This window comes from Epinephelus lanceolatus, chromosome 3 (genome assembly GCF_041903045.1).
Source record: "Epinephelus lanceolatus isolate andai-2023 chromosome 3, ASM4190304v1, whole genome shotgun sequence".
NCBI classification, from domain to species: Eukaryota; Metazoa; Chordata; class Actinopteri; order Perciformes; family Serranidae; genus Epinephelus; species Epinephelus lanceolatus.
The window spans coordinates 38,483,862-38,509,555 of NC_135736.1; the positions used below are offsets into that span (position 1 = coordinate 38,483,862).

At 42.6% G+C, this 25,694-nt stretch overlaps 1 protein-coding gene across 1 annotated transcript; it reads right to left on the reverse strand.

The window, feature by feature from the left end:
• zdhhc5a (zDHHC palmitoyltransferase 5a) lies at window positions 1-22,994 on the reverse strand. The gene is made up of 11 exons (XM_033623410.2): window positions 21,880-22,994; window positions 15,885-16,006; window positions 14,421-14,578; window positions 12,063-12,235; window positions 11,659-11,761; window positions 10,049-10,140; window positions 9,551-9,677; window positions 8,760-8,868; window positions 8,506-8,615; window positions 3,842-4,998; window positions 1-1,068 (listed from the first exon to the last, which is right to left on the reverse strand). The coding sequence occupies exons 1-11, from the start codon at window positions 22,041-22,043 to the stop codon at window positions 834-836; spliced, it is 2,550 nt and encodes an 849-aa protein (XP_033479301.2). The 5' UTR covers window positions 22,044-22,994; the 3' UTR covers window positions 1-833.
• Between the last annotated feature and the right edge of the window lie 2,700 nt (window positions 22,995-25,694).

Genomic DNA, 25,694 nt, shown 5'->3' on the forward strand with positions numbered 1-25,694 from the left:
GTGGGGGAAGTATTCCTTTAAAAACGAGCTATGACTTGATCTTATATGACTGATCACACATTTAGTTTACACTTAACTGGTTGTCTATGGGAAGCCCTTAACTTTAAATGGATTCTACTTTGATTTTGATCGGGTTCCACAGACTGCATAAATGTGTTCACTATTATAACCATCATTATCATCATCATGGTGTTTTTTTTTAATGTTCTAAAAGTGAAAATGGTGAAATGTTAAAATATCAAACATCTGCACCAATTTTTACCTAAATGCAGCTTCAGTGCAAAAGTGCTGATTCCAACCTTTGTAAACCTGCAGTCGTCAAACCCTAATCCAGAGCTCATCAGTGACCCCAGTGTGGATCACACTCCTCACCCTGGCAGTGGTGATGCCTTGCGCTGCTATACTTGTATAATGTAACACCCAGACCTGACAATGCCAGTGCCTCCTGCTACCTACTGAGCTACAGTGAGGATAAAACCCACAGAAATGAGCCAAACTGGGGTTCCTGTTTGGTCCAGTGAGATCCCGAAAAAGTAGTCTTTTATAGCCCAGTGCCAGAAAGTCAGTGCAGGTCTTCTCATTTTACCAGCAGAGATATCGAAGTGAATGTCTGGAGGCCAGACAGTCCAGCATAGTTTATCTGCACGGTCAATCGGCCAGCGAGGAGTGAGATCTGGACAAAATGGTTCAACTCATCCTCAGATGTCCAGGTCTGCAGTCAGTCAGTGGCTTGTTGCATTATGAAAAATCCAAATCTCTCCCTAAAAGGCAGAAGGAGATGGCAGTATCTCCTCTTCGTCTCATTGGTCGTCAAGCAGGAGGCTGGTTGCCACTCAGACAGAAATCTCGTAGGTGGTGCCCCCAACGCCCGTTACCTTCTTCACCCCGCCACCCTGAGGCTTGTGGGCGGGACTCTGCACCAATGCCGAGCTGGGATAGGCCACTCCGGGCCGGGCGGACACGCTGACTGGGTGAGAGGGGGAGGAAGGGGCGGAGCAGGAGGAAGTGGAGGAGAAGGGCTGGCCGCCGTTGGTCCGACTCAGAGGTTTCATCTGGATCAGCTCATCCCTGGTTTTTAGGAAAACACAAAGTGGATCAGCGTCACAAATCAGGAAAGGAGGTCAATGACACTAATCAGTTTTTAACACTTAATTTCAAACAGCTTGCTCACTCTCGCTATACATAAGACGTAACTAAAGGTCTGAACTAGCCTTAACTTTTGTCCTTTCTTTTAGCTCGATCTGGTCTGAGTTCACACTGACTTCTTACAAACAGAGGAGTAAACATGAAGTCTGCAGTTGACAGTGACATTAACAATGGAGTGGTTTGTGCTAAACTGGAAACTGAACAGGAGAAGCCTGCAGGACTGTCTCACACACACAGTACAGTTGTCAGGTAAACATTGTTGGTGACAGCTTGTATCTCAGTATGAAGGTTGAAGCATTCATGTTAGACTAACAGACGACTGGGAATTTTTGCGATGCTGGAGAAACGATCATAAGCACATTTTCCTTTAACAGTTGGTTAATCTGTGAACTAGAATACATGCAGCATTCAAACTCTACACAGTCCATTTCATTTAGTCGTCAAGGTCACAATGAAGATATCACAATGAGGCGTTCCTGTGATCAGAGAGCCACAGCAGTAGAACTAAACCCATGCAGCTGTGGAGTACGGTGAGCAGGATGGAAAAGCAACGGGGATGCTAGACAGCACAGAGACGCACATGTCAGAAGATGAAGCAGTCTAACTATGGTCATGCAAAAGTTTGACTGTGCCTCGGTGTAACTAAAATGAGAAGAACTAAACTAAAATACAAGAAGGTTGGATCACCAGTCCGAGGAGCTTCATCTCGAGCTACATCAGATATAATTGCCTTTTTTTATATGTTACATTTGTTACTTTTGCATGCCCTGAATTAATGTTTTTGTACGTCTTTATTCATAAATTGACATATTCTAACACCAGGGTTCCCACACCTTTTTTCCCCCAATGAATTTTCAAAAGTCTTCCATAACACTTCACCCCATTTCTCACTTAACTGAAGTAATTAAAAATAGGTTTACCTATATATAGCGTTACAGCCATGAATTATTAACCATGCACGTCCCAGGCATTTACAAATAAAGAAACTGCTAGTGCTCGCTAACTTCATCTGCTCATTTGACATTCCTGCTGCTAACTAGCTGCATATGCTGATAGACCAGACTGGCACATACTGGTACTTAGCAAAATGTCAAGACCACGCCCTTTAGGGAAACATAAAAGCAAAAATGCTACTGATGTCAATGCAATTTGACATGTTTGGATTAGAATTTTGACAAGTTTCTATGCATTTATTTCTTGTTGAATGTCTATAGTTTTTTTGTGACCTTGCCTGAACCTGAGCATTCACGAGACCTAAATAATTAAAGGTTGATCATCGTCATGCCGCTTCAGTCTTTCAAAGTGGATCAATGACCCAATACAGTGGCTGGATATTACAGATATCCGGTTGGATACCTGGGGTCTCATTAAGAAAACTATGCGTAGGATCCATACTAAAAAAGTACGTATGAACAAAAGCCAAAAATGGTGTGCACCAAATTTTTTCCGATAATTTCTACAACCAGGCTTTCACCTCACCATCTGCATCACCAATTTCCTGTCTCCAAAATGTTAATAAGCATGGGTCAAAGTTTCTTCCATCAAGTCTGTTTTTAAAGATCACAACTTTTGTGTGAGATGGCGTACCCAGGCCTCGTTTTGTGCATACCCAGTGTTTATAAATCAGACCCCTGGTGATTAAATGAAATATGTGTATTTGATTTAAACACCAGGTGTCTGTAGGCTAAGTGTTGTCTGTAAATAAGCAACCTGTTAACAGCCAACTGTTTCATCTACAGGCTGAGATTGGGCTGCTATACTGTATTACTGTATAGCTGCAGCCTCCCAATCAAGCAGCTGTCCATCAGTAGTAACTGTCACTGGCATCGTTTAGCGATTTACTACACTGACGGTGAATATTCACTTATCTACTGTGCCTCAAATCTGATCATGTAAGGATTAGTTAAGCTGCTATGCATCAGCTTTTTAACATTGTCCTGTTTCTCTCCTGATGTGACGGCGCATTTCTTTCCCCCTACAGGGAACATGACCTTGGTGATGACGTGATGCTGGTCTTTGTGTATCACGTGATACTAGTGATGTTTCAATGGTCACGTAGTGCAGTGCTAGATTTTAAAATTAGCAATACAAGGAACATATTTGGCATAACAAAGTATAAGTGTTTCAAAACAAAACAATGTATGTTCTCGGGAACATTCTGTTACTTCCAAACCATTTCCAGGCCTGGAAAATATATTTTTTTGATTGCATAACTTTTCCAGGAATTTCATAGCCGTGGGAACCCTGTAACACTAAAACTGCCCGCTGAGTATGGCAGTATACACTTTTCCGTTTTTCTACTCTTGTTATCATTACACTGCTGCATCACGTTGAAGATGTGTAATATTATTTTTGTGCCTTTTACATCAGCACACGTTTCATGTCGTGGTATGGATACAGATGTGTCTGCTAAAGGTGCTGGCACAAAATAATATGCCGATCAAACAGAAGGTGGTTATAATGCAGAGGCCGAGGACATACAGGCAAACCACAACAGCATCACACATGTAACAGTGAGACACAGAAAGAAGGAAGAACTCACAGGAAGTCTGGCAGGAGGAGGAGGAGGAGAGAAGGGAAGAGGAGGAGGAGGAGGAGCAGTCAATCAGGTAGTCAGGTTTTCAGGCGGGCAGGTGGTTTGTTTAGGGTTAACAGCAAACCAATCGTCCTGACAAAAGGCGAAATTCATACTCACTTCGGCGCTTGTATTCCTCCTCCTCCTCCTCCTCCTCCTCCCATCCCTCCACTTCCTCCTCCTCCTACCCCCGCCGCGTTCGCTCCGGCTGACGCAGAAGCCTTTCGGACCAGCCGGTACTGCATTTCGGCGGCAGCGGCACTCGAGTAAGAGAGCGACTTGCCCAGAGGTGGGGGGTGCGGGGAGCGGGGAGGGTGGGTCGTGGAGGTGGAGGAGGATCCCAGTGGGGTGTCAGTGGAGCGGGTGCGGTAGGGATAAGCGTGGTGGGGTGGTGCATGAGGGGCAGAGAAGCGGGGAGGGCGGGAGGTAGAGGAAGAGGAAGAGGAGTGGTGGTGGTGATGATGGGCGTGGTGGTGGTGGTGATGGTGGTGGTGATGATGGTGTGGGGGAGGCGGGGCAGAGGAGGAAGGGGGAGCAGAGGCCTGATTGGCGGACTGGGGGTGAGCGCCGGAGTGGGGCTCGCCTAGCAGGCGCTCCCTCTCTGGAGGAGGTGGTGGGGAGGAGGACGTGGAAGAGGAGGAGCGATGGAGAAAGGAGTGATGGTGGTGGTGGTGGGTGGAGGAGCGGTGGTAGTGATGGGGCGACTGGGAGGACTGGGAGTGCATCTCAGAATCTCTCTGTTGTGACGACAGGAAGGGGGAGCTGTAGCCGCCTGCTGCCGGCGTGCAGGGTCTCCCAGAGGAAACCTCGGGGGCTGCCGAACCCGCTGCCACCCCTTTGTCGAACTCGTCACCACCTGCCAGTAAGCTGTCATACGACAGGCTCCCATTGCGGGATGGGTGGTGAGGCGGGGGTGTCTGATTGGCTAAGCTCTTGAAGCTGGCTGAGGTGGTGGTTGCCTCGGAGACGTGGACGGCGCCTGCTGAGGTGTGCGTGGAGCTGGAAGATCGTGACGCCACTCCCGATAGGACCGTAGGGTCGGAGAAGGAGGGGTATGAGCGTCCGCCGAGGGAGTAGCCAGGGATGCCCCCTCCCCCCGCCTCTCTTCCTCCCTCTCTCCTCTCCCCACCTTCTCCCCCTCCCACTCTGTCAGACGAAGTGTCCCTCCGGTCCAGGCTGGGCTGGGAGCGGAAACCAGGCTGCTGACTGGCCTGAAGGAGGGAGGAGGTGGAGGAGGAGGAGTCCCTGGCACTGCCAACACTCTCCCCTCGACTTAACTGGAGGAGGCAGGAGGAGGAGGAGGAGGAGGAGGAGGAGAGAGAGGAGGGAAGGTGAAGGAGAGAGGGGGCAGCAGGAGGGAAAAGAAACAAGAAGCAGCTGAGCAAATAAGAGTAGAGAGCCACACGGGAGTTTCACCATGAATTCCTGCTGCACTGAAACTCCCTCTAGTGTTCACATCCTGACACAACACCTCAACTGCCAATGTGTCTTTGCCACACAGGAAGTTGTCTCTTTTTAGGTCAGCACTGATATTATTGGTCTTAAACTTCCTATAACCCTGTTGTTAGATACTCAACGTGTTTACTTGATAATATCACCACTCAATGCTAAAATAAAGGAAGGCCACAGAGAACCAAAGGGCTGACAATATGACAATAACAATACAATAAGGGTGAAAATATTATACATTTAGCATCCATCCACAGCAGTACTGTCTGCTTCTCCAAACTAGGAGATAGCTGACCACCATCTAATAGAAGTAATACACTGACCATGGATGGATTAAGTACCTCATACAGCCCCACTTTAGGAAATCCAAACTATCCCTTTAAGACGTTATAATAAATTTAATAAAAAAGAAAATATTGTCTGAACGTGAACAGGAACAATGAACAGAATTTATTTTGTTGGTACTTTTATCCACCTTATTCCTAGCCCCCATGATATCTTGCGTGAATTATGGGTGCAACTACTGGCGTGGAACTGGAACCGGCATTTTCCAATGGTAACAACTTGCTTACAGTATGCTAATCTTCTCTAAACTCTTTTTATTTATATAGCACTTTTCATGCAAACATGCAGCCCAAAGTGCTTCCCATGGCAAAACGTGGAACACACCACCTGTTACAGCTCAAATGGGATTATGTTATCATACCTCTGCCATCTCTGACAGCAATCTCAAAGCATTGTTTTTTCCTTTTTAACCAATGACAGTAGCAATTAGCTTGCCTTGCTACATTAACATGGCCCAAGCTAGCTTATGGTAAACATATACTCCTTCTTAAGATGATTTCTGATGACTTTTTAAGAGATACTAATACATTCGGCAAACATTTAACAGCTCCATGTAAAGTGAACAAATGTCATGTTTCCCAGCTAATCCTCCGCTCGTCTGTGTTAACAACACAGTTTACATTTTTTTTAACTTCTGATTTATTGAAATTTGTTCTGAGCGAAACATGATGCTGAATTTAGCAGCAGACTTCAGTAATAGTAATATAAGGTATTAGTAAAAGAAATAACTTTTGGCGTTCATTTTTTTATGTGATACAAAGGAAGTGCAGTAAGTCAGTAGCACATTCTCAGCCCTAATGACTAAATACATATTTCAAGGTGTGTTGCTGAATTTATTTTATAACGAGCAATTTTCTAATGTAGGTTGAAAATGAAGTCAGACGGGGAAAGGCGGGGATATCGTGTACTGACGTTGAGTGACGGACCTGTCAATGTAGGAGTCATTCTCTTCTGCAAATTCTGATTTAAGACTTTTTTGCTATGTCTCGTGAAACTTATTTGGTTTTTATTTCTCATATCAACGGTACCGTTGGCAACAGGAACAATCCCTTTTTGTTCTGGTTACGTGTTCAACACACAGTTGCTGAAGACAAATATTTAGCTTAGAGTGGTTATTAGTCGTTACAGACACGGACAGTGCAACAGGTACCAGAGCTCCGCAAAGACATTTTAGAAAATGCTAAGTTAACATTAGTTAAATAATAAATCAGTCTTTACTAAATTGAAAGCAAATTACTTTTGAAAAGAACAAGTGCTGGCAGGTAGCCACTAAGATTAGCCACTGGGACTAACTATAGACAATATATGGGACTGACTAGCTCACTGTTACTTCTGCTATCTCACTGGAAGTTGCGCCCATAATCATTTCTACAGTAGTGCCCTCAGGAATAAGGTGGATTTAGATTTGTTACTGAGATTACACTTTATATTCACGCCCTGCTTCTACCTCCTAAAGCCCACAATACAGGAAAAGAGGAAGAGTTCTTCCCCTTTGACTTTTTTTCTCCATATGAGATTAACTCAGGTGACAGCAGCATGAAACACCAACATTAGATATCAAATTGTATTTATAGGACAATACTGACACTTCATATTAAAATATGGAAGTAAATTTGAGCCTTTAATACTGTGTCTGAGCTACAAGGGAACTCTGGGGGAATCTACAGGAAACACATTTCAAATCAGGGAGAAATGAAGGAGAATCAAAATAATATGTGAGTGCTGGACTGACACGACAGGGAGGATATGGACCAGACATGGGTGCAAATACTGAGTTGAACCAACTGATCTGTACCAAATTAAATGTATTCGTGTACAATTTAAATACAAAAATAACTTTCTTTCTCAGCCTTATACTTCTGTTTTACTTTTTCTGTCCAGTCATGCCAAGACAGATCAATCTAGTCACTAACCATTTTAAATGTATCCAAACAGTATTTCACCCACGTCCAGGGCAAACAGAAAGGGGCAGGAAACAAAGTTACGAGTGGAGATAAGAGGGGGAAAAAAATGCTTTTAGAACAATCACTTACTGATACTGATCAACAGAAAGCCACTGAGAAACCAAACCCAGATGACCGACAGGAAATCAAAAGGAAAAAACAAACAAAAATGGAGATGCATTAGACTGAAATTGAAGAGATAAAAGAAGCAGAAGCAGGGACAAATGGGAAAAAAAAAACTTCTCACAAACACACACACACACACACACACACACCATACATGCACTTTCTAAATTTGAGCGTCCTCGAAACTTTTTTTGTGCATTACTGCAAGGATTATAGTTACTGCAGATTTGGAGTCCACCTGCTTGGTTAATATGTCCAGTGAGTAAAACTTCCACAGTCCAGGCTATCAGACTGATAGCCCAGGTTACAACACTGGGACTGGCTCCCTCCACTGCATCACTCATAAATTCTCTTTCCCTAAAATTCAATGCCTTCAAAAGACTTTTAAGGATCCGCTGGAACTCTGTGCATACTCTTGAGAACTGTGTGATCTTTCAAAGTTTCTCTTGCTTGTGTGCTTGTCCTTGTCTCTCTCTGTCCCTCTGCGTGTACTCATTTTTGTTCTCCGTCCTGTGTGAAGTCTTTCCTCTTCCCAGGTCTCCATGGTGAAGATGAGGTCCTGCGTTTCAGGTCCTGTGCGTTTGGTGGCACCTTAAGTTGCTTGACTTCCTCCAGGATCCATTTTCCTCATACGTTTACAATCTATCTGTAATTTTGTTGTTGTTATTGTCCATACTGTAGTTTTATTATTAAGGTACACACGATCTATTGCATATCTGTTCATCTAGGGAGAGGGATCCCCTCTCAGTTGCTTTTCCTGATATTTCTTCCATTTTTTCCCTATTAAAGTGTTTTTGGCGACTTTGAGAAGTGAGGGTCTGAGATTGTGATTTGTGATATTGGGCGTTAAAGGAAAAAACTGTCTTGACTGTGCTTGTATATCACCTGGCTGTCTTTCCTGTGTGTTTATGTGTGCATTACCTGGTTGGCGTAAGCATGTGTGAGCGCTGTGTGGTTCTTGCCGGGGCTGTAGGTGGGCCTGTATTTGTACATGGTGGGGGTGGGAGGGGCTTTGTTCAGTAGACTGCACTCTGCAGGAGGGTGGGAAGAGAAAGAACAAAAAATATCACTCTGAGATCAGAATCCCATCAGGGTTTCATGTTAACAGGACATTAAGACAAGATGCAGATGGCCGATGGAAGTCAAGACTGTAGCAGGATGTTAGAAAACGTTACCCTCTGTGTTTCCCCTGGTGATTCCAGGGTAGCGGAGCTCTGGTTTAGGAGGAGGAGGTGGCTCAGCGTCACACGACTGGCTCTCCATCATCTCCAGACTGGACTTGGACTGGACAGAAGAGAAAAGAAAGATAGAAAGTCAAAATATCATATTCAGCTGACTGAAATATAGATGTTGTTATCGATCCCTATAGCGTATGTATGTACAGACAGGTGACCGAAAAACCTGACTAAATAAGTGGAGACACTTCATACATGAAAATGATGTGACTCGTATATTCAAAAAAAGGTATGAAATGGCTGAATGTTACATTAACCATCTTTTTAAGTTGCTCTGTGTGGTGTAGCTGTTACGGTTATTACAAACCAGTGATTGATAAATTGGTGGATAAATATGACAAAATAGAAGAATGGAAGTATTTTTTAACACTGCTTCAACTATAGAATAATTGAAAATTGAACCCTTCTTGGCTACGATGATTAAAAACAGTCAAAGACTCTGAGACCCCATTGAAACAGACTCGTGTGTTTTTGTACCCGTGTTACGAAGCGTCACAGCCAGTCTGGGCTGATACATGTGGCTGTCTTGCCGTTACTGATGTGACCTTAGAGGATTTCTGCAAACAGCTTTTAAACCTCTTGCTGCCATCTGGACCTTCCCATAAGAAAAACTTACCAAGTGCAGATCTGAATGAGAAGCGCAGCATCCTTACATAACAGGTTTACAAACAGGCGAAAGCAATTCTGTTTTTTCTTTATCTCGTGTCTGAATCAAACAGAATGATTCTTACCCGGTGCAGGTCTCCCTGTATACCGTTGTCCAGGATCTTTGCAGCCAGCTGGGCCTCCGTCAGCTGTGGCCGCAGAAAGGGAGGTTGCACACAGACACTCTGCACACACTTCTTTCTGCCCAGATACCTGCAGAGAGCACAGAGACAGTGAGTGTCCCCATCATAAAGGCCGACCACACGTACACTGTTAGTACACGCTTTCTTTCAAATGCAGCAGTAAACTAACTGAGCACTGAAATATGCTATTTATCATCTGTGCATTTTTTAAATGTCAAAGAATACTTGCAAATACTCCTGGCAATCTCAGTTACTCCCTTAAATTGTGGTCTTTGGATGCTTTAGGTCAATGTTATTTTGTTATGTAGCATATGCTCAAGCATATTGATAGGTTTTGAGTGGAGACATGCCTTTGAAATGTTATGTAATGCATTGAAATGTACAGCAAACCAGAGAGAGTAGTGGTTAAAAAAAAGGAAACAAAAGGTTAAAAAAATGCACCTGGGTGCTTGTGAGCTACAGAGGACATGGGAGACATTCTTCCAACAGCCATTGGTGAAAGGGTTAACACCCCCTCTGAACTTCCCTGTTACCTGGAGAAAGAAAAAGAGACACCAACAGAGGCATTCAAAACATGAAAGGGAGGGTGAATACAGTATAAAAGGATGTTTAGTAACACGTCACTACTACCAAAAAACATCCATATTAATACAGTATGATTTAAGGCATTAACTGTTTCTCTATATTGTTCTAAATAACGTCACTTATACTGAAATCTATTTAATATTTGAGCACTGAGAAAACGGCTTCATTTGTGGCAAGTAGTGCAACTCTCCACCTGCTGCCAACAGTTTTAAAATGATGTTTTAAATGCGCTTGGGTCAAGTGGCCCCTAGGTGGGGACTGACCCACACTCACAATGTGAAGTGCCCAGAGTGTGGGAAAACAACAATCTGCATGTCCAGAGCCAATTGCTATTTGCAGAGTACTGCTGTCATCATTTGTTCATAGTTGGCAAAGGTCTGTATTTCTTTTAAAGAAGGTGGTTACAGCGGTCACCATGAATAACTTGGATTATTTTCTACAAAATGAATGTGAAAGTCTGTCTTTTGAAGTAAAAAAATTAGATTAAACAACTCGGTGGACACCAAGTGTGAGATATGTTATAAACCAAACCTCTGGTGAAAAATAATCAGATCTAATGTGAAGTGGATCTCCAGGAAAAACTGGTTAACTGCCATCTTGTCAGAGAAGAGTGTTTTTGGCCACCTGTGTGATGGTTCCTGGTTTAATCCCAGCTTTCAGGCACTCAAACTTGCTGCATTTATGCTAACATGGTGAAGCTGGAAGTGCTCATCAGAGCAAACGTAGCTACCTAAAGGACAGGTATGTGCCCAGTTGGATTATCACCTGTGTTAAATTTAGGAATGTGCGTGGTTAGTCGACTCAATTAAATGTTGCTACCCTTGCTATTCCACACCAGAAATATTTGTCAGTTAAACTTATTAAGATGCCCAGAGGTAAATGGAAGGGGGTTTGGATTGGCATGTGAGATTAACCAGCGACTCTGATAAACTGCTCTCCTTCTCTTTCATACACGTGCACTCTAAGACTCGCATGCACGTTTGTGTGCCCAGTAAATCTCGGCAGCTGTACACGGACGCGTAAAGTATGAAACCTTAACACACACTTGCACTGGCTGGATGTCTTCTCACTAGGCTGAATGAGAGAGGAGCTTTGGCTTGACACTAGTTTGGTGAATGGGAGAGCCTGAGAAGCCTGGATGTGGCTCCTATAATACATGCAATATTTTTTAGGATAATGTTTAACCTTATACAATAAATTTTGCTCAATTTTGACAGTTTTCTGAGCATTTTCTTACTTAGAGACCAGTCGACTCATCTAAGTTTAAACTTCCTTTTTAACATCAGGGACATTAGTCATAATGAACATCCCTGTTTAACTGTGTGGAAAATGTAAAACAGCGCATTGTGTGATATTGTCTTGTATGTAGTAAATGTTGTTTCTTCCATCTAAAAATGCCACTGTTTGTAAGATGTCCTACTGTACATGACACTGGTGCACACGTACTGAAACACTGTGTATCCCACCTGTTCATTGGTCGTCCTGCCTCTGGCCACAAGCACTATGTGGAAACCAGTAAGACCAGCGACAGGGATGAAGAACAGGCCTGCAACACACATTACAGCCAGCCTGGGAGCACAGGGGGGTCAAGGAATATTTTAAGAGACCGGATTAAACAGACTACCAAAAACTGGACTGATAAAATTTGTTTAAGGCAGTTAGCTTTTTCTCAAGTCAAAAAAACAGACAAGTTTCATTACTTGTCTCAGAGTGTTGAGTGAAATCCTCCCACACCACACTGAAATGAATCCTCAGTACATCTCATAGCTGAAGCCAAGGAGGAACTTCAGCTTTTGCCAAGGTGGACAAAAGTGTGACTGAACAGATTGGATAGGACGAAAATACATGGGGAAAGCTCTGTAAAGGATACGTGACGATGGCGTGCAGGCGGTCGATGTTCTGGCGATGGTAGAGGACAAAAAGCAGGCCGAAGCCAAACACGGCCATGATGTGGGCCGTCAGAGACAGGAGGAAGAGGAAAAAGTAGCGGTAGTTCCTCCTGCCGATGCAGTTGTTCACCCAGGGACAGTGGTGGTCGAAGTCCTGCATTATGAGGGTTAAAAGACACTGTGGTGAGAAAAACAGTAATGACATTTGTCTGTACTCTCTTCTACATCTCTTTCACCATTGTCCTCTGTAGTGAACTGCTCAGGCACGGTAACCAATCGATTTGATTGGTAATTGAGTGAGGCTACTGCTGCATTAACTGGATTAGCTGCGCCCGCAGTCTCGAGCGGTGACCTTCAGAATAGGGATAGACCGATATGGATTTTTTAGGGCTGATGCCGATACCGATTTTTTTCCATCACCCTTAGCCGATGACTGATTATGGACTGTCGATTTTCTTGAGCCGACATTTATTGAACAGTAAAAAATACTAAAGAAAAGATGGAAAGTTGAGGTAGAACAGGTAGAATATTATTATTATTATACATTCAAATAAAAAAAGAGTTCAGTGCTCTTAAATCTTCCAGTAATGTCCTTATAAAATAAACAAATATTTAAGATGAAGCATAAATAAAACAACAACTACTGTACACAGTAGGATTCAACAGCTTTGTTCAACTTAACCACATACTTTCAAATGAAAAAAAGTGCCAGGGAAAAATAAATCCGCAAACCCATGCGCGTATCGGCCGATGCCAATACAAGTAAAAAACTCAAATATCGGCCCGATAGTCTATCCTTACTTCAGAAAAAACAACATTCAGTGGAGATTATAATTTATTGTTATTAATCTATCAGAAATTGGTCACAGGTCCAGAAAAAAAACTGTCACTCGGTCAAGATCTGGACCGCAGTCCTTCATATGGTGATGCCCGTCCTTTAAAATACCTTTGAATCTTTCACACTACATGAGCTACAGTCTGCAGCCAATCTCCACAGCTTAATCTCAATTACAACTCAACTGAGGGTGCCTATATTCTACCACCATATTCTAACCCCAATAATACTTTGTGTGAATTATGGGCTCAGCTTTTGATTATCTCTGTTACCAAATTGGCTTCTGTGAGAGCTAGCAGTGTTCTTACAGAGGTTTTCCTTTATCTTACAGATTTCTGGGAGATAAATGTTGTGGCAACACCTTAAACAGATTAATTTGATCATACATTTGACTTCTGCTACAGAGGGAAGGGAGGCTAATGAAGAGGTGACCCTGGATAACGTACAGTAGCATATTTAGCTTCTTTATTGAGTCAGAAGAGATACTTTAGCATTCCTTATTTTTCATGGACTACTTAATCCTAATAATGGAAATCCTAGTTGAAAGCTATGAAGCTGATACTCTTAAGGAGAAACCTGACTTTTTGCAGACTATCTGTCTCGTGTCCTTTTGTGTGGATTTAGGGACAGTTTATTATCATTCCCAGAAATCCCTAAGAAAAGGTAAGACACCCAAAGAAGACAGCTTCCTCTCACAGTGAAAGGAGACATCGAAAGTTGCACACATACTTCACACAAGGTATCCTGGAGCCAGGAATAATGTGGATTGTAATCATTTATTGTTGTTATCTCAGTCTGGTGATGCAGTGTGGGCTTTTTCCACATCAAACTGTACTTTCAACTCTATTATCCTGCAACCATTAAGCAAAATTGAAAACAATAAGAGAAGACGTGGACTAAAAGACAGGCACATGCACTTGTTTTGATGTGTTCATGGTGCCAAGATCAAAATAGGTCACATTCAGTGACTCCTATACCAGTACGAAAAAGGTCTAGAGATGTCCCAAGTTGATCTGAAAGACTGTTAGAGTCTTTAATGGGTGGGCATCAGCTATATATTAACCAAATGCACTTTGGGTATGCTTGCTGTCACAGGAAAGTATACCTTCAAGTGAGTCTGCAGAAAGTCTTTGTGTCTATCACAGAAACATTATACGGATGTATAATGCATCTAAAGTGCTGCTGCTGGTTGCATTTAAGCATCAGTTTTTGTTGATTCAAAGGATGAAGGGAGCCTGTCCAGTGTCTTACCACAACAGATCAACACTGATTCTCTCCTCTCCACCAGAAAACATTAAAGGAAAGCTGTGTTTCAGGAGACAGAGTATATCTAAACTGGATTTACATATTTTAAGGTAGGCCTACGTCAGGCTAAGTGTGCATGATGCAGCTTTCATCTTGTCTTCCACTTTTCCATCTTACTATCATGTATTCAGAGATGGTGTACACGAACAATGTCCTAATTTATTATAAGTAAAAGGTGAATGGGTGAGTGTGTGCACACCTCGACACAGTTGTCACAGACGGAACAGTGGGAGCACCGTGGGGGCCTGTAGAAGCGACAGGTTGAGCACCACTTCATCCTGACCTGGATCCCTCTGATCTCCACAGTCTTGTAGAGGGGAGCACGAAAATCGTCCTCCTTGTCCTCGTCCTCTTCGGCTGCAGGGGGCGTGAACAGAAGACACACACATGATGACACACACACTCAAAACCCTGAAATTTAACAAAATGAACATTTGAGCCCTGGCATCAAAAGACATACGCACATTAACTTCTTAAAATACCCGACCATCGAACAAATGTTTGACACATTTTTGTACCATTTCTCATTAAAAACTTGGCACAAGACCAAACAGTTCACATGTTCAATATTTCTACATTTCTACACTGCAGAAAATCAGTGATTAGTGAAAAACTGGATGATACAGATCTTATTTGTACACTTGGGAGAATCTTTATCCGATTTTCTCCTACAGTTCAGCTACAGGTCAATGAATTAATCAGTCAGTCAATCAGCAATTAGTGCTGTAACGGTTTGTGTTTTCATGCCAAACCGTCACATTCTAGTGCACACAGTCGTACGCAGACTACAAGATATGTGAACAGATTCATGCAATGCAGAACCAAAGTTCACACACGCAAGTTCGCCTGGGAACTCTTAGCCGATGGTTGCTGCATGCAGTAGCTTGTACAGGTTTCAGCCATGCTGCGAAATCTTGGTTGAAGCACTAATTTTAATTTAATCCGCACTTCCCCTGTCGTCCAGGTTACAGTGACAGTAAGCTAACACACAGTGAATCCTTTGCTCTGAGAATCCAAGCCAGAAACAAAATATGAGTGCAGTCCACAATGTTATTCTGTGTGATAATAGTGTGAGAGGCATTCACTAAATTATTAAAAAAACAAATTATTGAGATTTTACATCAGGAAAAAAAATAGTCAAATCCAACTTCCCATGTCTAAGCATTAAGACTCTTGAAGGATTGATTTAAGACATTATATTATCAATTCAGGCCTTATTTTTAGATCAATTAATTCAATGCCTTTCAAGACTTTCAAAGGATCTGCAGGAACCCTGCATATAAGCTATCACTGTAGATCAGTTGATATGACTGCTTTGAGCTCTGATTACATTTAAAATTAAACTAAATCAAATTGTGAATTTCAAACTTGTGCTGTAACTACTCCCCTTACTGACCCACCAACAATCTGCTCGTTGGACACAGGTGGAGAAGTTCTTCATCTCTGTGATGATTAAAATGTAAATTAGAGGTTTGATAACAGTAAATTACCTTTGAGTGTGGATGAGCAAGAAATGTATACACTTTGGAAATTAGTCCAAATGGCAAACTTGACAGTATGAAACAACAGAAATATAAACATACTGCAGACAGTAATTAGTGGACAATGTGCTGACACATGAACGTCACATAGATACAGTATACTCAACCATCCACATGCTCACCTCTTGGGAAGATGCCGGGGTCCATGAATGTGGCCATACAGAAGTTAGCCAAAACAAACAGGAAGATGACTCCATTGTAAATGGGCACCGCTACCGAGAAACGCTCTGAAAGCCACGGACACCTGAAACATGCAGACAGAGGACAGTGGGTGATGCTTCAGAGGAAAAACAAGAGAAAGATTCTTCTGTCACAAAACATACATTTTGGTTAGAATGAGTGTTGCCATGGTCCCTGGATGACAAGATGAATGGCCATTTGTTGGTCCTTTTACAGACTGATAATTACCATCATGATATCCTGAGAAATATTCTTGTTTGGTGAATTTCTTGTCTGGTATTTATTTCATCTGTTACATCCAGAACAGAGAGCTCCAGGACATTGGTCTACATGTGGACAGCTAGGAGTTGGTTTGATTGGACTGCAGATGATTTTACATTAGCCTGAAGTTAGAGTTGGTTGCTGTTACCACAACAAACATGTCCGTTAGCTCAAACCTGTGAAAGTGTATGAAGATTCAAAGTGAGCTGAGTCATTGCTTAGACCCCTTTAAAAGGATAAGGCTGACGGTTTCCTCATTTTTGTCTTTATGTTGACAAATTTGATGTAAAGACTTTATAAGCAACAATGTTAACCTGTCTCTCAATATTCTGATTCCATCGTACCATCTGTGGCATTCAACCACACACCCACTGGTTCCTCCTGAAGATGCAGATCTATGAAAATGGTTCACGCCTACAAAAACACACCTAAATTTTTCTACAATCGGTCACTGTGGTTGTTAGCAAACATTATTCAAATGGGGGAAAGTGTGCATTTGTTGGGGATGATTTTTGACTGTGGATTAAATCACAGTTAGTCAGGGTTTCCCACACGTTCATTTATTTGTGGTGAGCTGCCATGATTAAACATCTGCCGCCACGTTTAGATATTCTATTTTTGGAGCTGGATTGTTCATTAGGTGCTCTGTTGGAATATACTGTTAGCTCATTATTTGCTCCACAGATGGAGGGCACAGAGCGTCAGGCACAGTGAAAGTGAAACTTAACCTCGCAATCTGATCAGCTATTTTCGGATCGACTGGTTAATTACCCATCCCCGCCACTCAAAACTCCACAAACTGTTCCACCTGGGCTGCGTTTACAGACCCGCAAAAACCTTGGAATTTAGAAAGGGAACAGAGACTGATACAAATACGCACAGGCAAGAAAAAACACAAAAAGTCTGTTCGCTAGCTACCATCACACATAGATTATAATTCTGTGGGAAACACTGTTTAGTGCTCTGATGAGTGTTTGATGCAGCAGGACAGTGTACGGTTCCACAAAAAGAGATGGTCTCAGTCCGGATGGTTCAAACTTAACCATGGTTCAGTCCGTTCCTGAAGTGAAAACATCTTTTGGATAGTTTGGACCGTCAGACCAATTACAGGAAGTTTTGGCAGGCTATCATCAAATGATAAGAGTAGTGTAACGCTTCAGTGCGTCGTGTTTGTGTGTGGTTCAGTGACAGAGAAAATGACTGCACTCCGAGCAGACAGATGCTGGTGATGGGAGCAGAGGAGAAATTAGCAGTTAAGTCGTCGTAAATGTACAGTGTAGGTGTCAGTTTGTATGGAAACAACGAGAGGATGAGAGTGAGGGGACATGAGAGGACAGAAGAGCCTGTTGATCAACCAATCAGTGTCAAGTGTAGGGAGACGCTGTTCATGTAGGTGACGACGACAGGACTTTGCTATGTCATGTATACTTCTTTTGTGTGCTCACATGATTGCAATTTGAAACCAAAACTAAACTGGATCGAATGCATTTTAAGACAAAGTTACAGGTGTAAGAAAGGGCCTAAACTATCCAAGGCGAGCTCCAACCTCCATGAAATAGTGCCGACACTAACTGTTCCAGTGTTTCGCTTTCATTTCAACAAATCTAGACAAGAAGTCCATAAGATTTTTGAAGCTGCAGGAAAGCACATTTTGTCACATTTGATGGACACTGCTGATTGTGCTGGCAGTTCACTCCGGCTTCCAGTCTTCTACGACAGCACACAGGTGTGTTTCCGAAATGGTTTAATAAAAATAGGGTTTTTGACAGTGCTTTAGGAATAATACACGCTGCCGACAGCTTTGACGCCATCTGCTGGTATTTGTATATTTGACTATATGCAAACCAAAATAAACCAAGTCCATGCTAATTATTTTTTGCAAATAAAAATAACAAGCCTACATATCAAAATGAATTACACGCATATTACTGCTTTACGTTCTCCAAGGAGTTTTCTTTGATGTTTTTTATTAATTCACTAGTGAGAAAACAAGAGGAGGTGTGAGAGTGACCGCAGGGATTCAAACACTGACAGAGTCTGGGAGAAAGAAACAGCGAGAGACTGGATGATGGGCTTTTGTCAGAGTGACAGATGTTGGCCTATTTTCTCCTCACTAATCTGACCACCACACTGACCACACACACACAGATTAGATTTTCCCACATATGCGCGCACAAATATACACAGACGGCAGGCACACACACTTGTTCACACCTGTCAATCTGACTTTCTCACATTTAAATCATGTACACACTGCTTTTCCCACAGAGACTGGTTCGCATGCTCCCACTCTGACCACTATTTTTCCCTTCTCTCACACACACACACAAACCCACTCCGGAGTGAAGTGTCAGCGAGATTAGTGATGACAGTCTATAACACCATTGACTTAGCATTCTGTCAGAAACACTCATGAGGCTGAAGGCCACACAGAGGCGGATAAAACTGAAAATGCTGTTTACATGCGAAAACGACCTTAGCTCAGTCCACACTACTGTTTTCAGCTTGTTGTTTTAAAAGATTGGTATCCAAAGTCCGAAACTATGAAGCCAGCCAAACTGCTTTTTACTCCTGGTTTTTGTTGAGAGACAACACAATTGTCAAGCCTGTGTCCGACCCACAAAAGACAGACAGACAGATATTACTCTTCTGCGTTTGAGCAGGTTTAACATCAGTTCTGTTGGCCAGCTGAAATGATATCCCAGGTGTTAAGGTGTTGACCATGAACTGCGATGTTCCAGGTTCATGTCCGGCTCGGGATGTTTGCTGCTCCACATCTCCCTTCCTCCTCATTTCCCGTCATCACTCTACTATTGCTATAAAATAAGGCAAAAAGAAGCCCCTAACATAACTTAATCTTATTTAACTTCCTATCATCCAGCTACAATAGGTAGTTGTGCACTTCAAACACAGCTTGAGCTTTGTTTGTTCTTTGAATTAAGTTACTGTGAATGAAATACAATCTTATTTTTAAATACAGTTCACTTGAAAAGAGAGTTCAAACCATGATCAGCTTGAGTATGATTGATTCAGTGTTTATTATATGATCTTACTTATAATTGGCTGCCACTTCACTATGGTTATAACATCTCTGTTGCAGCTTTGTCAGTTGATTTCAAGCTTAAAAAAATCTATCTATGCAGTGAAAACATGTCAAAATTTCTCAGTAAAAACATTTACAGCAAAGTGAACTCTGTAATCAATAATACCTGCATATATTTACTTCTATCTATCTATCTATCTATTACATTTTTATTGCCAACAGCTGCCTCTCTGTGTTTGCTGTGTATATAACAATAAATAACTTGAAACTGAAATTTACAGCAACGACTCAGATGTGACTGCAACTGTTTGTTTCAATCCGACTGTACAGAAATGCAACACTACATTACGTTTTAGTTTTTAAACTTAAATTCAGAGCATACAAGTTGTCTGGACACCGCTCTTAACATGAAGGTGGCTGAGCTGACGGCTAGCAGCTAACAGTGCTAACTTTAAAAACAGCACTGTACAACGGCAACAGTACTGACAGAGCTAATGGTAACCAGGGAGGAACCGGAGGTGACGACACCGTCCTGATATCAGCAGTAATTGCCGTATAAGCATAGTGAAAAGTGACGGCGATGAGCTAGCCACTGGGATACAAACATGCACGCGTGTCCGGACTGGCTTACCACAACAAAGAACTTGGATTGCAACACACACACAGGGTTAGCGTGACTTCATTCTCTGCTCAGGACGCCATTACTCTATGATGTCTTTACATAGCAAATAGTGGTTTGCTGCTGTATTAATGCTCTTAATGTTGCAAACTGAATGTTTAAATAACAAATACCTGTTAAAATGTCATGACTGAAAAATGTTTTATGGTTCAATTAGTTTGATGGGCTTCACAAACCTTTAGTTAAGATCATTTGTTCTGCCAAAAGTATCCCAAACTGGACTGGCTTTAGAAGACACGTTTAATAAGTCTATTTACTCCTATTAACTCCTATTATCATTTCTCTATTGGTTCTGCTAAGCAAAGGTTAGAGTTTGGGGTCGATATGAGCTTAAAGGAGCAGTGTTTAGGATTTAGTGGCATCTACAATGAGGAGAATTTCAGATGGCAACCAGCTGAAACTTCTTCCATGTGCTCAGTGTGAACTCCCATAGGATTCCTCAAGTATTCATTGTTCAGGAGTTGTTTCTTTTTACTGTGAGCTGAATTATCCACAGAGGTCTTTTCCTCCCCCCCAAAAAACTAGGTAATTAAAAGTGGTAAAAACACTGAATAAAGCAGTTTCACATTACGAATCAGTGTTTCACAGATGCTGTTCAGCTTGTTGCAGATGGGCTGCTAATGTGTGCTCACTTTTTTCTCTTATAAGTTAAGACATAGACATTCAAGCAGTTTTTTGTTAAGAACTGAATTATCCATCTCTTATTTCTTCCACTCAAAAAAAAAAAAAAAAAAAAAAAAAAATGGACCCAGTGATTTCAGTCACTACAAACACCAAGCAAAGCAGTTTCACGTTAAAAATCAGTGTTCTTCCAACAGTGCTCATCATGACGGGAACGCGAACTAATTCCTCTTTTCCACCACCATTAGCACATGTATGCAGTTTTAGATTTTAAACACGGGTAAACCTGCTAAAAATAGGCTGTAGACTCCTTTCCCATTGCCAGTAGACAAGAGCAGCTCTGCAGCAGATGATTATGCCTTTCTGTGTGTGTGTGTTTTTTTTTGGTGTGTCACATTCAATGTCACGGACACGCCAGAGAACACGTAAACAACAGAGAGAAGTATGGAGGCCTATGAAAACTTTACGGTGGTTACTTTCTTTTTATATGTCTCTTACTCATTCAGTCTCTCTTTCAAACCCGGTGCAGACTAATTTGGATCGATGTTTGAGGACTGCTTAAGTGGAGACTGACAGTATTTTGGGGCGGCGTGTCATTGCATCTCGCCAGTTAAGAAGCTAAAATAAGCATGTTCACCCTGCTCCAATCGGCACTGATAGAGACAGCAGAGTCATTTCACCTGGACGTGAATGCTGATTAAATCCTTTCCCACTGCATTAAAAAGCCAGATATTAAAGAGCGTTAGCAGGTTTTTTTGTGCAGTGGAAAAGGGGCTTAAAGTGGCTGATGTGAAATTGCAAAGGGCCCTATCTAGAGCCAGTGTCTGGTTTGTCTATTGTGGGCTACTGTAGAAACACTGCTGGGCAAGACTCCGTGGACGAGAACCTGCTCTGTATATTGATATAAACGGCTCATTCTAAGGTAAAGGAAACATGACGATTCTTATTTTCAGGTGATTATACACTACTTATTACATTATATTATATTTGCAACAGTATATCCACCCAAATCATACACACTGAACCTTGAAGCTGTAGTTACTGACTGCAATTTGTTGACTTGGGAGCACTGGTAACCATGAACACTGCCTTTCTCATTGTACGGTCACCAATTTATGCAGACACGTTACAGCTCCAGGAGTGATCAAGGCATGCGTCAAATCATCACCACTCCAATCAAACTCAGCTGTCCATGCCCAAAGAAAGAGTCCCTGCACTCTATTGTCACTTATATTTTTGATATGAAATATTTTTTAGTTTATGAGATGAAATAATCATTGCAGCATATTAACAGGTCTGTATGTATGTGACACAATGCACTGTTGCCACTTACGTGAAGCAGAAGAAGAGCGTGGTGGAGCCAACGAGGAAGAAGGTGGCTGCAGATACCGGGACGTAGCGGGAGGGTCTCAGTGGTCTGCTGGGCGGGACTACGGCGTGGGGGAGGGGTGACGAGGAGGGACCCCGCCCTACACTCTTACTGCTGCCACCTGGCATCACTTCCTTTGTGTTGTGGTGTGAGTGTCTGTTCAGCAACTGCTATGCTGAGGAATTTATCATTCAGAGTTAAATGTTTCTTTAGGCGTGGTGTGTTGAGTGGATTTGTAGTTTGTGGGTAAAATGACGGCTTGGCAAAACGAAAAAAAAAAGTAAAGGACAGATACAAATGAGATGGAGGGATAATTGAGGAGGTGGAAAATAGGAAAACACTCCCCTGCTTCACCACACTGAGAGGGGAGGAGGAGCGATCGCTTGTTTTTTTTAGGTTCTTAGGTCAATCCTGATCTACTGTGTGTGTCTGTGTGAGATTAAAAGAAGCTTACAAGTCGCTCTGATGTAAAAGCCTTGTTTTCCTGTCAGCCAGAAAACAGGTGGGAAGGCGGGATGAACAAATAAGCCACAGATTGTAAAGAGGAGGAGGTGTCCGGACAGCTATCTCTGTCAGCGTTGCAGGTAAAAACAACACTAGTTCGTCTCCAACATGTCAATCAATTACAAATACGAGCCAATAGAAACTGATAATTCTTACGGGTCTGTTTCCACAAACAAGTCTAAAAAGAGGACATCTGCGAGGTGAATGAAGGCTTGGTGGAAAACGTGATAATAGTGCAATTAAAAAAAATGGCTGTTATTTAGATATAAAAAACAATTTGGACCCTTCCATTAAAACATAATTTAGGGAAGTGATTTTGTGCTGTGAAAAGCCAATCAAATCCTGACAGACAGAAAACCTCAGCTAAACTGATGAACCTTGAGTCTGATGTGACACGGTCCAGTTTGATTTGAGTGGTCTATAAGTGGGAGTTCAGTGAGGTACGAGAGTTGGCAGAGGTAGGCCTATTTTGGTGGGAGATGGACTTACAACATGGAACAAAAGCAACAGCGAGAAATGAAGTGAGGCTCAAAGAAAGAAAAAACGGGAAGCCTGAAAAAAAAAAAAAAGTCTGGGATGATGACTTTCCTTTGTGTAGAAAAAGTGCAGGTCAAGACCTCAAATGGGAAAAGGGTTTATTTGTAGCTGGGTCTGTGATAGAAAAAAGTATGGGGTTTCCCATTCACTTCAATTCAAACTTTAAGCACCCAGAGATCAGCAGTCTGGGCAGCTGTAGCAACGTGAGAAAAAAAGTCTTGCAAATGAAAAGGGACAACCCCTTGCTCTCTGTTGGAGACAATTCGCTTTCAGTCCAGGACTCGTATTAGAAACAGCAGTCTGTAAGCGGGCCAATGGAGTAGCCTGGTTTTCCTGTGTCGGGGCATCCCTAAACCCCGCCGGTGGCTGATTCAAACCACCTCACCTGCCAGCTGCACCAGGGGTGTGATTGGAAGACAAAAAGCAGTAGGTGTTGGTGTCGTTCTTTCCAAAACATCTGGGGGTAAATCCAGTAGAACATCCATTAGTATCCATGTAAATGAAATTTTCGAGAAAGAGAGTGTTAATTTGAAACACTGGGGGGTTATGTGCCAATGGATAGTGGTATTATCTCATATATCAGCCAGCAATGGCAACATAGCACAACTCAGTTCCACCACTGGTCTCCTTGTTCCACTGTGTTAGTAGACGACCGCGCCTGTTAGTTATGTAACCGTCAGCCTTCCAGCTTCAGGCCGCTTTCTGTTTTGCCCTCTTCTCCAGGGACTTCCAGGGCCTTCCCTCTGCTTCCTTCCCCAGCAGAGAGCACTGAGGCTTGGATAACACCCTCCCACAACAATCCCTTGGCAGATAGAGCCTCTCCGGAGCTACGTCCTCGAAATGACCTCAACAAAAACGTGAAAAACCGTGGCTTTTATGTGTGGAAAATGGACACTCCTTGGGCCATTTGTATCATGAGGTTTTTCAGGTTTAAAGTATTCTTCTCCACCCTGTTAAGCAGGATCCAGTGCTGATCAAAAACCTCCTTGACTGTTGATTCTGATCGCTTTGAGTGTATGGAGGAACACAGAGGTGGCCGTATTGAATATCAACTTCAACAGGTCATCCTGGGTCACAAAAGAAGTTAATCTAGTCTGAAGGTTGGCCGGGATGCTGCACCTACAGTGAGAGGACAAAGAGTTGGGTAAAGATCAAATGCTCCAGTGTGTAAACATTCATTTAACAAAGAATTTGCAGGTACAATTAGATGTTTGGTCCATCCTCTCTACAACAATAAGGCACAGTCAATGCACACAGTTAGGGATGATAAAAAGGCTGGAGTGTGATGACAGTATTATGTTTTCCTATGTTACTCACACTGTTTTAAATCTGAGCTGCTCCTGCAACTCGCTTATCTACATTCACTTCCATGAACACAAAACAAAGTGAGAGTTGAGTCTTAAACAAACCCCAACAATAGCCGGCGCACGATAACAATTCTAGGGGAAACACCACTTCCTTAGACAACTCTTGTTGACACTGTCTGCTTACAAGCGATAGATTGCAGGACAAATGTTTGAGGGTGTTTTCTCTGCAGAAACTTTCCCAGGGGACCAATAACCTTTTTAAGAGCTCAGAAACTTCACCTGCCTTTTGAGCAGAGGAACCAGGGACCAAATTAAGTTCCTCTAGAATAGTTTTGTACAAAGGCTTTAAGGGTGCTTTCACACCTAACTAGGGCTGTAACGATAACCGCATCCCCGCAATACTACAGTGGTAGTACATGGTACAATGGTAGTCTACAGGGATTTTTTGGCTGCAATACCATGAGTGGCCACTGGGAAAAATTACAAGCCAGGCTGAGCTGCTTTCCTGGGGGCCTGGGCCAAACTAAAAGTTGGGGATAGTTTAACTTTTAGCAGTGACCTGAGGCCAGTGAATACCTGCAGTCAATCAGAAAACAGTCCTGTGACTCCTGTGACATGCTGATCCATGTTACAAAGATTTACTTCCTGTCTAAAACATATGAGCACCCCTCCCAGCTGCAGAGAAATGAACATTATAATTGCAGCAAGCTGCACTTCGCTGATGCTTGGTGTGTTTGCGACATAAGGCAGCAGATATTTCTGAAGTTCTACTAAACATCACAATCTCTTAAACTGAAGTTGCAAAAAACAGACCAGTGTTTCTGCTATGTTCACGTAGCCACTGGATGTAACCTCAGTTATTTGAGTACAAGAACTGCAAGGAGAGGCACTGTAAAGTAGAGGCCGACATTTTTTTGGGAATCTTGTGGGTTTTGGGATTCCTGTGGGATTCCCGTGGGATGGGAGTCAATTTCACTCTTCATCATGTGCATTCACACACAGCATGTGTTCGCAGTATTGAGTGTACACACTGAGCTTTTAAGACAACAGGTCATCTGCAGGAAACCATTTTATAGGACACTGTTGTACATGTCAACAACACTAACGCTTTGGCTGGGCCTCTCCCTTTTCTGAAGTCTCCGCAGAGCTACTACCTGCCCCTCTCCCTCCTCTTTGATCCATCACAGAGTACTCGCAGCTCAGCAGCTTAACCAGAGAAAGCTGTTTGCAGAGACAAAGACAGGCAGAGAGACACAGTCGCTGTACACAGTTGTTCACTTTATGGACTCGAGACTTCAACTCTTCAATCAATAAGCAAATGAGTGCACCTGTTCAGGCGAGGCATGATGGATAGACCTGTCTTCCTACTCTTCATCTATTACTGCTGTCCCATTCATCAGCATTAATTGACCCCTACTCCTTTTCTCTGCC